This window comes from Panthera uncia (assembly GCF_023721935.1).
Source record: "Panthera uncia isolate 11264 chromosome C1 unlocalized genomic scaffold, Puncia_PCG_1.0 HiC_scaffold_4, whole genome shotgun sequence".
NCBI lineage: Eukaryota > Metazoa > Chordata > Mammalia > Carnivora > Felidae > Panthera > Panthera uncia.
The window spans coordinates 104137043-104152154 of record NW_026057585.1 but is presented as its reverse complement, the minus strand read 5'-3'; the positions used below and the strand labels follow the sequence as shown (position 1 = coordinate 104152154).

Below are 15112 nucleotides of genomic sequence, written 5' to 3'. Positions count from 1 at the left end.
GGGCTCACGAGGGAACCCAATGGCATCAGTAACACCTGGAGCGGAGGTCTCAACCACAGTCCCACTGATGTTTTACTCTCCAGCAGGGGCTGCCCCATGCGCTCATTTAACAGCTTTCCCGGCCCCTGCCCCCTGCTGTCAGTACCCCACGCATTGGGACAACCAGGTGTGGCCAGGTGCCCTACCTCCAGGGGACCCCCCCAGCTGGCACCCACCGCGGGTGGAAGAGGCAGGAGCAGGTGCCAGGGTGCCGGGGCCCTGTGGTGCTCTGCCAGCTGCCGGCCTCCAGGAGCCTGGGTCTGTGGCTTCCTGCACGGGCCAGCCAGTCACACCTCCTGGAACCACTGCCCAGCCAAGCTCCTGACAGGGGCTTTGTCTCCAGATGGCAGATCAACTCAGTATCCCAGTGCCTCTCTCACCGGCCGGGGAGGAGTGGAGTAAACCGCAGGGCAGCTACCGCGACTGGGTGGCCCAAGATCCGTGAGCACAGCAGCTGCTTGGCAGCCATGGGCATGGGCCAAGGGCACCACTGGCAAGCAGAGGCCCTGCTGGGAGCCTGGGCGGATTGGAGCCCAGACTTGGCACTAACAGGGCATGGTCCCCTCCATCCCAGAAGGCTCCACCGCTGGGTCCTGGCACCTCTGACTGCCCCCCACACCCCCAACATGGGGAAACCAAGACCCAGGAAGGATGCCCGTGATCCTAGCTGGGAGCCTTTCAGGGCCCCCCTGGGCCCTCTCAGGTGACTGGGCCGGGAGGGTGCTCTGGCTGCCCTGGTCTCAGCCCCAACCCCTGGGGGCTGCCAGGAGCCCGAATGCGGAAGCAGGCCTGTACCCTCAATTGTGTAAGGTCCCCTCCAGATCACGGCCAGCTTCACCCTTCTCATCACCCACAATACACAGCAGTTCCGCGAGCCGTCTCCCCTGACGGACAGAGACCCGGACAGGCCCAGCTGTTACCTGGCTGGCTGGCTGGCACGCACAGGGCAGGGGCCCACCTGGCTCGCTGAGACAACGTGGGGTGAGAAACACAATGTGGTCTGTTCCATCCCAGAGAAACTGCCGGGTAACCCACGCTCAAGCCCTCCCCGAGAGGTGCGTAATTTGCTGAGAACTCAAGCCCGGCCCCAGACACGTTTCTGGAACAAGGCGAGGAGTCCCTACAGCCCCGGTGAGAAGTGGTGTCGCCCTCCACGGGGTGGTGGGGATGGAGGGAGGACACCAGCCACCAGGGAGCGGGGCAGATGCTGAGAACCAGCCTCACCCGCATCCATGGCACTCCGGCCAGGCCCCCCTGCCTGCAGCCCAGCCCTCGCCAAGCCTGGATGCAGGGGCCCACAGGCTGCTCCGGGTACCCCCCCCCCCCCGCTATCGGAGATCATATGACCCTCCGCACCCAGGAGGAACCTGCAACCCCTGGGGGCCACTGGCTCACGCTAAGGCTGTAGGGTCTCCACAGTTCCGCGAACGGCACCCTGTCCTCAGTGAGCCCCAACCCTCGGCCTGCCAGAGCACCTGCCTCCAACCATCCTTTCTTCATCGGCCCCCACTCAGGGTCCCGTGAGGTGCAGAGCCACGGAGCCCAAAGGAGATGAGGGGTCCCCAGCCCTAGCTGAGCAGGACAGCTCGGAGAGCCACTTGAGGCCCAGGCCTGTGGGACCTGCAGGGGACCAAGCTCCATCTCTGGGGACGCGGCCTGGCCCCCTCCCCCAGTCTTCCCAGTGACGCCCTCCCTGCCCCGCCTTACAACCCAACCACACCCCACTCAGTCTGGACACTCCCCCACCCCCCAGCATTGTCCCTTGGTACTCTTGCCATCAGTGTGTCCAGTAAGAGTCGGCCTCCCCCACTGAAATAGCCTTAAGGGCGGGGCTGGGCCTCTGCTTACAGCTGTTCTGGCAGCAACCGTCCCTAGGCAGGGGAGGCTGTCGTTCCTGCAGGCTTGGCACCAGGAAGGGCCCTCGCCGGGAAGGAACCACCAGCCTGCACCCTGGGGCCCTTGTGCCTCCTAGAAAACCAGAGGCTGGCACCAGCATCGAACCTGAGACAGGTCACACTAGGCAGAAGAGGGTCCAGGGCAGTCGGGGACAGCTGCGTTCTCTGAACGTTTATTACAACGGGTCATCAGCGGTAACGGGTGGGGGGAGGAGCACTAGAGTCATTTGCCCTTCAGGTAGATCCTGGGGGTCTGCCAGCCGGCAGGGGCTTCCTTCAAGCCTGCCTTCAGCCAGATGCGCCTCAGGTCTCTCTCGAACTTGATCTGCAAAGGCACAGGGAGGGACCACTGACTGGTTTGTGGCACAGTCACGCGTTCTCAGCCTCCTTGCCGGGCCCTAGGCTGAGAGGCCCACACTCACCTGCTTCCGTTTCAGGCGCCCTTCCCGGACCTTCCGCCGCAGGAACCGGGTCCTTTTGACCAGTTTGCGGTACTTGTGGTGATTCATCTTCCGCCGGCGGATCTTCAGTACGTTTTTGCACTGCATCCGGGGTGCATCCCAGGCCCCCACTTCCCCCTGCTCAGCCCGTTCCCCCACTTGGCTAGGTGGACACTCATAGAGTCGGGCTGGAGCCATGGTCGCTGGGCCTCCAGCAGCTAGTCTGGGTAGGAGGTAGTGGGCGGTCAGCCAGCTCTCCAGGGGACTGACGGACATCTTTCTGGGGACCAGCATCTCCTCAAGCTCCAGCTGGAGCCCCCTGCCAGGGATGGAGGCGACTCCGCTCGGGCCTGTTGGCCGTGTGCTGTAGCAGGGCCGACAGGCACACCTGCCTAGCACCCCTGAGACGGGCCAGGGCCGACCGCAACCTGCAGGAAACAAGATGGCCCAGTTACCACTCAAGCAGCCCCACCAGACCTGAGCACGGCCAATCCCGCCTCACCGACTGGGGAGCAGAACCGTCATCACAGACCAGCATGGCCTAGTGTGCCTAGTGGAACCCCTGCTGGCTGTGCTCAGGCCCAGACTTCCCCTTTTTTGTTACTTGGATGTTTACAAGGGAGTCTGTGTGGCCAGGCCCCGGCCTCAAGCTGGCGAGGCTCTGCAGGTGGGGCAGTTGGGACTACCTAGCCCCACATTCCTAATCCAGGTGTATCCTGCCCATCTGCCCTGCCCCCACGGGGCCGCTTACCTGCCCGAGGAACAGCCCTAAGCAGCTGAGAAGTCAGGCGCACCAGGAACATGGTCTGTGGGTGGTGGCGGCCCCAGGTGCTCAGGGTGGCTGGAATATAGGTAGGTGAGCGTGGAGGTCACGCGGGAGTGGCCGGGAGGCGCCGGCGGCGGCCCCGGTCAGACCAGGGCTCCCGGCACCCTCATCACCCTCTCCCACGATGAGGATGCCACTTCAAACAGGGCTCACTCCCTCAAACAGCCAGCCTGGGGCACAAACCCCGCTCCGCAGCTGCGCGACTCTGGGCAGTCACCGACTCTCCCCGAGCCTCCGCTTCACCCCAGGGACCCACCAAGGGGGCGGAGTCGACGCTCGGAGGCACGGAAGCCGCGCGTCCCAGGCCCCGAGGCGGCGGTCCCCGTCCGGCCCCAGAGTCACCCGACCGCGACCCCCCGCAGCCGAGGGCTCGCGCCGAGCCTCCCCACACCTAACCCGGGTGGACTGAAACTGACCACTCTGCCGCCGAGTTTGGGCACTTCCGGTCCGTCCCTAAACCGGCCCCCAGCCCCGCATGCAGCCGCCAGGCCGTACCCACTCCCAGCGCCCCCTGGCGGCGTCACGGCGTCCAGCTCCGCGTCGGCCCAGGTCCGGCCGGGCCCGGAAAGCAGCGGTTTCCGGCCAGAGGAGTGGCCTGCCCCGCCCACAGCCCGCAGGCTCCGCCCCTCTCTAACGTTGGCGGAAAACCACACTTCCCACAATCCCAAGGGATGCCCTGTGCGCCGGCTTGACCCGACCTCGCTTTAGTTCCGGATTTACTTCCGCTTTACTTCCGGATGAGCCGGCGGCCCGGCATCCAGGGCGGGCGGAAGTGGCGTCGGCCCGGCGGCGGAAATAATTCTCGGGACGACGGAAGTGACCCACTGGGGTTGTAAGCGAAGGGCCCCGGCCGCTCCTCCGTGGCCTGGGGAGTGGTCTCGCAGGGGGAGAGGGCGCCGTGCCGGGTGCTGGGGCAGAGCCGGGGCGCCCGGTCCGCCAGGACTCCCGCGGGGCTGCGGGCCCAGCAGCCTCCTCTGCCCACGAAACTGGATCAGTGAAGGCGGCCGTGCCTCTAACGCGGGAGAGCACGACGCCTTTTGCTTAGGGGGATACGTATTTTTTCCTTTTTGAAAGCCGACTCCCCTCCTGTGCCATGGGAAGAAAAATTAGAAACTTTAGTTCTTGCCGAAAACCGAAAGCGGCCTCCGTGGATTGGGTTCCGCCGCGCCTCGGGGTAGGGGGCTGCCGGGGCCCCGTTGTTCTCGCTGAGGTTGGCAAGGATGGACAGGATCCCCATAGTGAACCTTCAGGGGGCCAGGTAGGAGAGGGGGGCCTCGGAGTCCCTGGATCTGCTCCGAAGTTTGCCCCTGCAGAAGGAGCTCCCAGCGGGTCTCTGCAGGAAGCGGCCAGGCCGGGTCATCCCCCTGCCCCAACTTGGCGAAGCACTGAGTGGAGGAGAGGCCAGCGGATGGCAGAAACAGGCCCAGTTCCGTGACAGCGGCGGCCAGAGGTGTCGCTCGGGTTCCCAAGTAGGAAGGTCTACTGACATGCCCCCCACGCACCCGCAGTGTGCCTCACTCCAGCTGCACGGCCTCCTCAGGCATTCACGATTTGGCCATCAGGGCGAGCCTCCGGGACCCTAGGTGCTGACCCTGCCACCTCCACAGCTCCTGGACTTGCCTGACTTGCGGGCACCTTTCTCCAGGGCCAGTGACACTAGGATGGCCATGTCCAGTTGCCTCACACCCACCTGGAGGTCCTGGTTTGGGAAGACGCTGGGCCTAGGACAAGCCCCCAACAGGCCTCCATCTTTACAGCTCAGACAGGACTGGGAAACAACCCCAAGACCTTCCCCGCTCACCAAACCCCTGTTCTGCGGGACACCCCCCAGGTCCGATGCTCCAAGTGCCTGCCTGGTTGCCACCAGCCTGACGCACACACGCTGACCCTCCAGACCAAGAGGACTGCAGAAGCATTTTGTTCTTTTCCAACCTTCCCTTTTTGGCCCCCAAGGAAGCGGCCTTTGTCAGAGCAGAGATGGCTCAGGTTCATGACCAGCCTTCCAGGGAAGACCAGCTGCACAGGAGCTCAACACGAAATGCAACACCGGAATGAGATCAGAGCCGGCAGCACAGACACACCACGAGGACGGTGCTGCAGGCTGTGCACGGGGACAAGCAAGCAGAATGACAAACTACACGTTCTTCAGCGTCCAAATGTCCTGAGTAGAGAGAATTGTTTATTTAACCACGTAAAATGCATATATAGGAAACTTCTCTATTTAGGAGCTGGTGGCCTGCACTCAGCATCGCACAGATAAAAATATACGACTTTCAACACAGATCTAAATACCTTCACATTTTAAAAATCCGAATTCTCTACACAAGTTTTAAGCTGACGGAATTCAAGTTCTGAGTTTTCATATATAGCTTTAACTTGTATTAAACACATGTTTATTTACAAGGTGGATAGAGAATAAGGGGCTGTTAAGGCCATTTTCTCATTGTGAAACGCTGCAAAATATGTACATAAGTACAACCTAATATAGGCAAAGATTCTAATAGTCATTTTCTTGGTTTAACGTAATTCAGTATCGGTACGGGAGTAAAGACACAGCCTGTCGTTAGCACCAAGCCACACCACCAGGACGTCCGCATCCAGCGGCCACGGGGCTGCTGCCGAGGTGGGCCCTGTGCCGGCACAGCTGTGCGCCGTGCTCAGGCCGGCCTAAAGGGCACCTCGCCGGCCTCTGGATTCCATCTCCAAACTCATCACAAGGTCCAGAGTCAACAGCCGCTTCCAAAAAGAGTCTCACCACAGGGCCAGTCACGCCGGGGTGTACACACCAAGGGTCAGAGGGCAGCGCTCTGGGAGCCCCACGCCTCACCTCCGATGCCTGCTGTGCCCAGGGTGATCCCGCTCGTAGCGATGGCCTGTTCGCTCGTAAGACCGAGAACGCTCCCTTCGCTGATCTCTATAGTAATGACTTTTCTTCTTGTATTTCCCAGAATTATCTGCCCGCTCCCGTGAGCGGCTTCGAGAGCGAGAGGAGCTCCGGCTCCGGGACTTGTGTGGCTTCTGGGCGGGGTACTTGCAGTCCTTAGACTTCCGATAGCTCCTTACCTTGGAGCCTTTGTAGGGAGCACCTCTGTGCGCCTGTCTCGGTGGGGAGTCACTCCTGCTCCGTGAGCGGCTCTGTGACTTGGACCCGCCAGACGTGGAGCCACTGTCACTTTTTCTGTTAAGAAGGACACCACCACCAAGCAGATGACCACTTGCCCCAGCCACCTCAGGGTCAGGAGTGACTTTCCCGAGGGGCAGCCACACCCCCTCTAGCCACCCTGGGGAAAACGCCCCCCTTGCCAGGTGCAGGTCCCGGATGGGCCCTGCGCAGCACATACCTCCTCTTAGGAGAAGCAGATCGTGACGGGGACCTCGAGTAGCTCTGCTCACGACTCCCGCTCCGGCTTCGGCTCCCTCGCCCCTTTGGCAAGCTGGGGACACAGGGAGAGCAGTTACAGACCTGAAGTCCTTCCGGCCGACCCCAACAGCCTGCTGGGTACTCACCCGTTCACCGGGCTGTCAGCCTTGGCTTTCTTCATGCCCTCCATCTTCCTCTTGGCGTTCTTCACAGACAGGGGGGAAGGCTTGTTTCCTTTACCTTCTTTGGGGGATTCTGCTAGAAAGAATCAAGAAGTTTCTTATCAGAGAGGGGCACCTGGGGAGCTCGATCGGTTAAGCGTCAGACTTCGGCTCAGGTCATGATCTCGTGCTTCAGGAGTTCCAGCCCAGCGTCGGGCTCTGTGACGTCAGCTTGGAGCCTGGATCCTGCTTCGGATTCTGTGTCTCCCTCTCTCTCTGCCCCTCCCCCACTCACACTCTTTCTCTCTCTCAAAAATAAACATAAAAAAAAAAAAATTTAAGGGGCACCCGGGTGCCTCTGTCAGTTAAGAGTCCGACTGGCTCAGGTCATGATCTCACACGTCATGAGTTCGAGCCCCACGTCAGCCTCTGTGCTGACAGCTCGGAGCCTGGAGCCTGCTTCGGGTCCTCCGTCCCCGTCTCACTGCCCCTCCCCCACGCTTGTGGGTCTCTGTGCCCCTCTCTCAAAAAATAAACTTAAAAACAAAGTTTCTTATCAAAAAACCGTTCTAACAAGAAGCACACTAGCAGAGCAAGACAACACCACTTCTGTGGGACTTGTGGAGACTCCCCGTTCCCGGCCTGGGACTCAGAACCTGAACACGCACCTGAAAGATACAGAAAGGCCACCTGTCTCACTTGACTTCCCTCAGGGACTAGGGATGTGCAGCATGCTTAACTCTAGGCCCCGACAACAGAATCTGCTGCTCCAGATTTATGCTGTTTTCATCAATAGAGTAGCTAACTAGGTGGGCTGGATAAACAAATGCATTTTGGAAAGCCTGCCCACGTCTCTTGCTAATAAAAACGTAAGGAAGAAAGGCGCCTGGCTGGCTTAGTTGGTGGAACGTGCAGCTCTTGATCTCGGGGTTTTAATTTCAAATTCCACGTCGGGTGCAGAGATTACTTCAAAATAAAATCTTAGGGGCACCCGGATGCCTCAGCTGGTTAAGCATCTGACTCTTGATTTTGGCTCAGATTATGATCTCACAGTTTGTGAGTTTGAGCCCCACATCGGACTCTGCACTGACAGCCCAGTCTGCTTGGGATTCTCTCTCTCTGTCTCTCCCCAGCTCACACACACGAACTCTCAAAATGTATCAATAAACATTTAAAAATCAATCAGGGGTGCCTGAGTGGCTCAGTCGGTTGAGCGTCCAGCTTCGGCTCAGGTCATGAGTTTGAGCCCCACATCGGGCTCTGTGCTGACAGCTCGGAGTCTGGAGCCTGCTTTGGATGCTATGTCTCCCTCTCTCTCTGCCCCTTCCCTGCTCACGCTCTCTCTCACTCTCAAAAAATAATAAACATTTTAAAAAATACTAAAAATAAAAAGTAAACATTAAAAAATTACTTTTAATAAAACAAATTAAATCTTAAAAAGAAAACATACAAGCAACGAAAACTCCTTTAGGAGCACCCCTCTCATTTCAAAGATCACCAAACATCTGCTGGGGACCCTGGTGCCTACAGACCGCTCGGGCCAGCAGCAGACACAGTTCTAAGAAATCTGGAGGAAAGGGGGGCCACACACCCCAACACTCACCCAGCTTGGGGGCAGGCGAGAACCCTGAAGTGCTGTCCAGGACCTGGGTGCCAGCAGGCAGCAAGCCCTTGGCCTGCGCCTTGGCCTCTTCGATGGCGTGCCTTCTCTTCTCCACTTCGCTTTCAAGGTGTGTCAGATCAACCTATGAGAGTCAAACTCCATTTACTCAGAACCAGATACCTCTAGCCAAACACAAATGCGTACGTTACATGGAAAATATAGAAACCTTTTTCCGGGTATAAAGCTGCAGGATTTTTAAGCAGATTTCTTGAATTTCTTCTTCAGTTGCTCCAAACAAAAGAAACCAATGGGGACGATTGGGCAAAGGGATCTGTAAACACACAGAGCATCACTGTCAATACTTTCCTTCATGGCCAATCAGATTCTTAGGGCAAGAAAACACAAGCCTGCTGGTCACCGAGACATGCTTTCTGTTGGCACTGATGAGCATAATCTGAAGGACGCTACATAGAAGTTTACTGGAGACTGGAGAAAGAGTCACACGGGGATCCCCTGCGGTGGCACAACACTGACCTCCAGTGTCCGGGCAGCAAGATAAATGCAGGCGCAGGCGATGCTCTCAGGCTGGAACCTCACGAAGACGTCTGTGCGAAGGCTGTCGTTCATGTAATTCCTGAAAACCAAAGGCAGGAGGAACTGCAACGCCCCGGGGAACCCCCGGGATACCCGTGTGCGCCGTCTACGCAAGATCACTACTCTACGCAGTCTACTCCTAGGCTTAGAGCTACACAGTCCTGTGAGGCTCAGGATTCCTGGAGAGACATTCTAGCTGGGTTTTGTGAGTACAGGATAGGAAAACAGGGAAATTACTGGCAAAAAATCTAAAAAGCTGGCTGAATGTCAGACAACACGTGTTGCTATGAAAGAGAACCGACTTTAACTTTACTTTTCCCTCAACTTCTGGCTGCTCTCGTGCAAAGCACAATGCCTCAGAGAAAAAAGGTCTACCGTAGTGGTTGAAATGTACTTGATGAAAGGAATCTAAATGCTCAAAATCCATAGTGCAGAGAAACATGCAAACTCAAATGAATGGGCTGAGCAGGCAGCCTGCGAGGGCTCTTCGGAGACAAGCCGTCCTCTCGTGTCCCTTTTCCTTGAAGAGGCGCTCAGGGTCTGGCCCTTCTCGTTCCGTGACGGAGTCCACTTGGAAAGGGAAAACACCCTTGGGTGCATGGGAACATCATGCAGAGGAAGACTCAATGCCCAAAGGGAAGTCCTCTTCTCAGGCTTATCAAAGAACCGTTTCCAAATTGTCCCATTTCAATAAGGAGTCTTAAAATGAACATTCATAAAATCAGACAAAAGCAACAAAACACTACAAGTTTCATCATAATCAATACATTTAAAAAACACTGTACTTTAGAAGATATAAAAATACAAAACATTTGCATTTTTAATAAGCTTAAGGGTTTTAAAATTGGCTACATTTCAACATTTTCTTTTAGATCTGTTTCTCTAAAATAGACCAAAATCAGATCTCATATTAATTTCATCAATACTGCAAAAACAACAGATGAATCCCAAGAGAAGACAGTCAACTAGATCATACGTTTACTGCTCCTAACGTATCCCACTACGGCGAGCCTTAAGATCAGGCCACCCCACAGGGGAGCCAAGTCAGGCTGCCGAATTTGACTGATACCCCCACCCCCCCCCCCCCCAATATCTCTGCCCTAAACCCTGGCGAAGGGGACACACAAACCCGCTCCCGATTTCTCAGTGATACAGTCAACAAACGCCAGCTAGTGGCCCCTGGCTCTGGAAGCCCTTGCTCCAGGCACCAAGAGGTAATGGAGGAAAAACCCATGTGATGGCACCAAGGCCGTAGGTCTCAGAGCAATTCAACTGAACAGTTCAAACACTTCATCAACATAACCATCAGTAACGTTTTTGGTTCTAATAAATTTTCAGTACTCAAACAGTGAGAACATTAATCTATTAACTTTTAAATCCTAAAAACAAAACAAATGAAGTCCCTGAGACGTGTATTTTAACTTATTGTACATCTAAGTTACAATATAAAAAGTGTCCATGAAATAACGTAAAGATGCACACCTTTTACTAAAACATGTCAATACTCAGCTGCTGAAAAGAGCAACTTTAGGACTTCCAGGAATAATGACATAATCCCGCTCTGAAGTCTGAATTCCCATCAGCCAATTCTTACGGCTTTCCGTAGAAAAAATTTTTAAGAGAAAGGTACTGCATCTTTATTGCACAAGTACAGCAGTTTTAAAGGGACAAAATTCAAGTCAAGACAGTTAACTCTAATCGATACAATTACCAAAGCACGACAGAGGATTACAAGAAGCACAACCGGCAGAGAACCACAGCAGCAGTCGGCCAGCACTATACTATCGAGAGCATACCACCGTCTAGAGCCGGCCTTCGGCGGAGAGCCTGCACTGGACTGGCTGAGGACGGCCGCTGTCCCTGCACCAAAGCGCTTGGACAGTAGAGGAGAAGTCTTAGTCACTTACCCTCAGAGGCTACCCTTTGATTGAAAGAGTACAGAAAAGAAAAGTCAAAATGGGTTCTCTATCAGAGATGGCATAGCACCAGACAATTCAGGCAGCAAAAATATGACCCTTACAGACTTAACTCGGTGGAAAAAATTCACAAAGCACCCAGCACTGACTGTTACTTTGGGCTTCGTTTCTAGCACATATGCATCGTTAAAACCGGTCCCCCGAAAAACTTTCTCCTAACCCTCTTTCTCCCCGTAAGATCCTCTCTAACGAGAGGCAGCTGGAAGCAATTTCACAGGAGATATGGGACCACTACATCGACGTTGGCACCGACGTGGGAAAGATCGTGATGTGCCGAGTCAACCGCCCCCAAAGGGAAGCCCGGTAAGTGCTGTCCCGGAGGGTCGGGGGAGGGTACGGGCCGCCTTACCGTTACACCAGTGCCTGATATATTGGGGAGGCTGACGGGAATTTACACGGCAGGAACACTGGGCACTCAGACAACTCCAGCCCACAATCAAGTCACGGGACCGACTACCCACTGCCCAAGTGCCTCAAATCAACATACTCCTGCACTGCCCTTGCTGGTCTCATAAAACAAGGAAAGTAAACTCACCATGAGGTCTGGACCAGGTGCTGGTTACGCTCACACTCTAACACCTGAAGGTACATAACGATTATCTGGAAGATACAGGTCAGGCAGTTATTACCAAGAACGCGGAAAAGCCAGAATCCAGATCTTGAGAGCGTCCATGCAGCAAACACGAGCCTCACGCTAGATCCCAGGGGTGGCTCCTGGTCAAATGCCCGGTGCACAGTTTGGCTGGAGGGAGTTTTTGCCGACAGGCCCCGCTACCTGCTGTCGAACCCAGGCAGCACAAAAGCACGTGAGGACCGGGCCGCTCCCACAGCAGAGGCGGCCTCATTTTTCATGGCCATCACAAGGCTGATTCTCATTCTCATCTTCGACATAGTTTCCACCAGTGAGATCAGCTTGTCCTAAACATCTCTGCACCCTAGTCACCGACTTACACAAGACACGGTGTGAAAAAAAAGTCCTAAAAGCTACGGTAACTTATCAAGAATTTGAACGAATGCCAGAAAGTCAAACAAGCAAGAGAGAGAAGATACGAAGACACGCACCAAAAAAAAAGGGAATAAAAGCAAAGATGCAAATTGCAGTCTTTTTTTTTTTTTTTTTTTTTTTTTAAAGAAATTTGTGTGCGTGTCCCATAAAAGTTCCCCTGGTGCCGTATGGCGGCCACGCTCCTCGACGGACATGCACCACAGCGTTGCTTTAGCTCATTTCCAAACAGAGGGTTCAGAACGCTTCCAATGCCCCCAAGAGAGGAAATAAGGCTATCGCTAAAGCAACTTTAGAAAATTAGTTGTTGGGAAAGAAAAACATAAACTGACAGATTCCATTTTTACAAGTTCACCGCGCTCTGTGAAAACTCAAACTTAACGCCGTTTCCAGAACTCTCAAACACGTACCACTAAAATTAACGGTATGAGAAGACTAACAAGTAACTGTTCTGACGTTTTAGACAGAAACTGGAAAAGCGCATCAGGGATACGTTTAGTCCTCTTCAGAGTTTTCGACCTTGGTGAGAACGGAGCAGTGGCTCAGGCGGGCTCACGCGGCAGCAGGGCCACATACCCACCTTGTGAGGGTGCTTCACGTGGACACAGAAACCCAGCTCTTTGAGAACTCGTCTTTCCGCCTTTATAATCTGATTCTTTAAGTTAACGTAATCTTGGTCCAACAGCAGAGGCACAGGCTTCCTACACAGACAAAGCACACGTCCACGTAAGGGTCAAAGCGAACAGTCCCTCGAAGCCCGATGACCGCCAACCGGTGAAAGTCCACTACACGCGCCACACCCTACACGTGGCCTAGGAAGCTCGCTTCGGCTCCTTTAACACAAGCAGAGGGTCTCCCACAGACCCCGGCGCTAAACGTACTCTTTTGCTTACGCGCGACCAGCCCAAGACGCACAACGAGCACTGAGCGGAAGACTTCGAGACCTCATCACACAAGCACGTCACCCGGCTCAGGACGCAAGTGTCGTGCGTTGTAGGCGAAACGGAAAGCCGACAACCACCGACGCAGACCGTTTAAACAGCCAGCGGCTGCGCCTTCCAACGGACTTGCGTCAGCCTGAGGAGCACAGTCTGGGTCGTCCGGGCGGTGGTGCTCAACCGGGGGGCGATTCTGCCGTCCCGGGGCCAGGTCAGGAGACCCGGTTTGGCCGTCACGACTGAGAGAGAGGTCGGGGATGCTGCTAAACACCCTGCCGCCCACAGGACGGTCCTCGCGACAAAGCAGCATCCGGCCCGTGAGGGCAGCAGTGCGGAGACGGAGAGCACAGCTCCGGAGCGTCTGAGAGACTGGCGTGGGCACACCGGGAGGCCAGGGTCCCGCAACCGTAGCCACAGCGCCCTGCCCTTCTTGCCGCGGCTCCTTCGCTCATAAACAGCACCCGGTGCGGACCTCCTGGGCCGCAGGCCCTGTCCCCCGGGCGCAGCTCAGCACCCCACACGCAGACACCTTCGCGCAGCCTAACGGTGAAGACGAGCAGACCCACGCTTACTTTTTCTCTCTCAGGTGTCGAAGGCGATGAAACACATTGATGACGTCCCGTATCCGCCTCGGAGCCTCTTCTATCTTGGAGGCCAGGTGAACACAAGCCATCGACACGTGCTGGAAGGCGAGCGTCGCACACACAGGTGGGTTCCTTCCACCGAGACTCTCCGCCGCCTCGACAGCGCGGCAGAGCAGCGAGCGGGGGCACCCCCCCTGCAAGGGCCGCTTCCGAGAGGCCACTCGAGGCCCGGGGGCTCCCCAACCCCTCACGTACAGCACCCCAGCCAGAAGGCAGGTTCCCGCTCCTCTGAGCAACCCGCCAACGGCAGCCCAGGTTTTCCCTCGGTGGATTTCCGCGGGAAAGACACGGGGGAGCGCGCTTACCTCCATGGAATGCTTCACAAAGGACTTGGTATAAAAAAACCGCTGGAACAACACCTGCCCCGTAGCCATGGCCACCTGGAAAAGAGAAGAGTTCCCCTCACTTCTAAAGCCACGACCCAAGGCGTTCGCAGCGCAGTCCCCTGGTTTCGGGCGACGGACACGCGAGCAGGCACTAAGCCGTGTCCCAAGTCCACACAGGCTCTTCGCGCCCCGCTGCCTCGCCTCCCTCATCGCCCCTGACGGACGGCAGCGCTGAGACGCGGGGCCGGGATCGGCGCGGAGCCCGGGGCCCCGGCGGGGACGAGGAGGGGCCGGGGGTCGGCGCCAGGCCCGGCTCCGCCGCCAACAAAGGGCCCGACGGCCTCCCCCGGAGCCGGCGCGGCGGTTACCTCGGCCTGAGGCTCGCGGCCGCGCCCTCACCTGCGGCAAGCGGAGCAGGATGCCGGCCGCCTGGATGAGCTCGCAGCCCACCACGCGGAGGTCGGTCTCTGTGTCGGTGTCGAGGCCACTCGACATGGACGGCGTGAAGCGGAGCTTGTCGTCAGGCAGGAGGCAGTTCTCCAAGGTGATGAGCACCCCGGAGTACAGCCGGTCCCCGATCAACATCCCCTGCGACCCGGGGGCTGCGTTCCCCGACCCCGGGGCGCAGACCGCTGCCGCGGTGGCAGCCGGCCCCGGAGTCCCAGCCGCGACCGTCGCCGCCGCCGCCGCCGCCGCCGCCGCCATTTTGTGCCGCTGACTCCCCTTCGGGCTCCTTCCCGGCAGGGCGGCTCCTCGCGACGATCCACGGCCACGACTGCCACGCCCCCTCCGCGTGCCATTGGTTCGCTCGGCGGGCGGCCCGGCGCCGCCTTGCCGCGATTGGCTGGGCAATCTACCCGTCAGCGTCGCGACAGACGCCGACGCCGGAACCCCGCGAGGGCGGGGGCGGGCTCGTTACCCAGGGGACCCCGCGGCGCCCGGGTGAGACGAGGGTCTGCGGCCCGACCCGGAAGCAGTACGGGCGGTGCCCTGCCCGGCGAGTCCGAACCTTCGGCACAAAGCCTTGGCAGCTCGTGGAGCTCCCGCTGCAGCCCCAGGGCTTCTTGGGGGGGCGGGGTCCGGCCTACCCTGAGAGATTCTGCGCGCGGTAGGCCGACCCCGCTCCGGACCGGCGGGGCGCGGCACCTTTGCGTGAGGGCGCGTGCGGGGGCGTGGCGGCTTTCTTTCCGCCGGGATTGCGTCCCGAGAGCCGGGCTGCCCGGGGCGTGGGAGCAGGGCCCACGGAGGCCTCCGGTGGCCGGTCGACAGGATGAAAAGATTGGTGCGCGTGCTGGTGAGTTGTCTC

The 15112-nt window shown here is 57.5% G+C and overlaps 2 protein-coding genes across 11 annotated transcripts; both read right to left on the bottom strand.

Annotated features, from left to right (window-relative positions):
• Window positions 1–2091: 2091 nt before the first annotated feature.
• Window positions 2092–3768, bottom strand: AURKAIP1 (aurora kinase A interacting protein 1). 4 transcript variants are annotated; one of them, XM_049618300.1, is made up of 4 exons: window positions 3696–3768; window positions 3126–3215; window positions 2357–2802; window positions 2092–2259 (listed from the first exon to the last, which is right to left on the bottom strand). In XM_049618300.1, exons 2-4 carry the CDS (start codon window positions 3175–3177, stop codon window positions 2158–2160), a joined length of 600 nt encoding a protein of 199 aa, XP_049474257.1. In that variant the 5' UTR covers window positions 3178–3215; window positions 3696–3768; the 3' UTR covers window positions 2092–2157. The 4 variants fall into 4 exon arrangements, with proteins under 4 accessions (XP_049474257.1, XP_049474255.1, XP_049474256.1 ...); XM_049618298.1 differs by having other exon boundaries at window positions 3617–3705; XM_049618299.1 differs by lacking the exon at window positions 3696–3768 and adding an exon at window positions 3457–3609.
• Window positions 3769–5357: 1589 nt separating this feature from the next.
• CCNL2 (cyclin L2) lies at window positions 5358–14569 on the bottom strand. 7 transcript variants are annotated; one of them, XM_049618290.1, is made up of 11 exons: window positions 14206–14567; window positions 13786–13860; window positions 13409–13518; window positions 12479–12599; window positions 11431–11495; window positions 8860–8959; window positions 8552–8656; window positions 8326–8467; window positions 6708–6819; window positions 6542–6634; window positions 5358–6378 (listed from the first exon to the last, which is right to left on the bottom strand). In XM_049618290.1, the coding sequence occupies exons 1-11, from the start codon at window positions 14509–14511 to the stop codon at window positions 6024–6026; spliced, it is 1584 nt and encodes a 527-aa protein (XP_049474247.1). In that variant the 5' UTR covers window positions 14512–14567; the 3' UTR covers window positions 5358–6023. The 7 variants fall into 7 exon arrangements, with proteins under 7 accessions (XP_049474247.1, XP_049474248.1, XP_049474250.1 ...); XM_049618291.1 differs by having other exon boundaries at window positions 6708–6816; window positions 14206–14566; XM_049618293.1 differs by lacking the exons at window positions 11431–11495; window positions 12479–12599; window positions 13409–13518; window positions 13786–13860; window positions 14206–14567 and adding exons at window positions 9368–9618; window positions 10402–10809.
• Between the last annotated feature and the right edge of the window lie 543 nt (window positions 14570–15112).

Bases quoted from the DNA above. Each gene is read 5' to 3' on its own strand.
- AURKAIP1 (XM_049618300.1), bottom strand. From the start codon at position 3,177: ATGTTCCTGGTGCGCCTGACTTCTCAGCTGCTTAGGGCTGTTCCTCGG. The intron at 2,803-3,125 runs GTAAGCGGCCCC...TGTTTCCTGCAG, and splicing joins TAGGGCTGTTCCTCGGGCAG to GTTGCGGTCGGCCCTGGCCC. The intron at 2,260-2,356 runs GTGAGTGTGGGC...GTGCCTTTGCAG, and splicing joins GGCGCCTGAAACGGAAGCAG to ATCAAGTTCGAGAGAGACCT.
- CCNL2 (XM_049618290.1), bottom strand. From the start codon at position 14,511: ATGGCGGCGGCGGCGGCGGCGGCGGCGGCGACGGTCGCGGCTGGGACT. The intron at 12,600-13,408 runs GTAAGCGTGGGT...TTGTCTGTGTAG, and splicing joins CGACACCTGAGAGAGAAAAA to GAAGCCTGTGCCTCTGCTGT. The intron at 6,635-6,707 runs GTGAGTACCCAG...CTGTGTCCCCAG, and splicing joins GCTGACAGCCCGGTGAACGG to CTTGCCAAAGGGGCGAGGGA.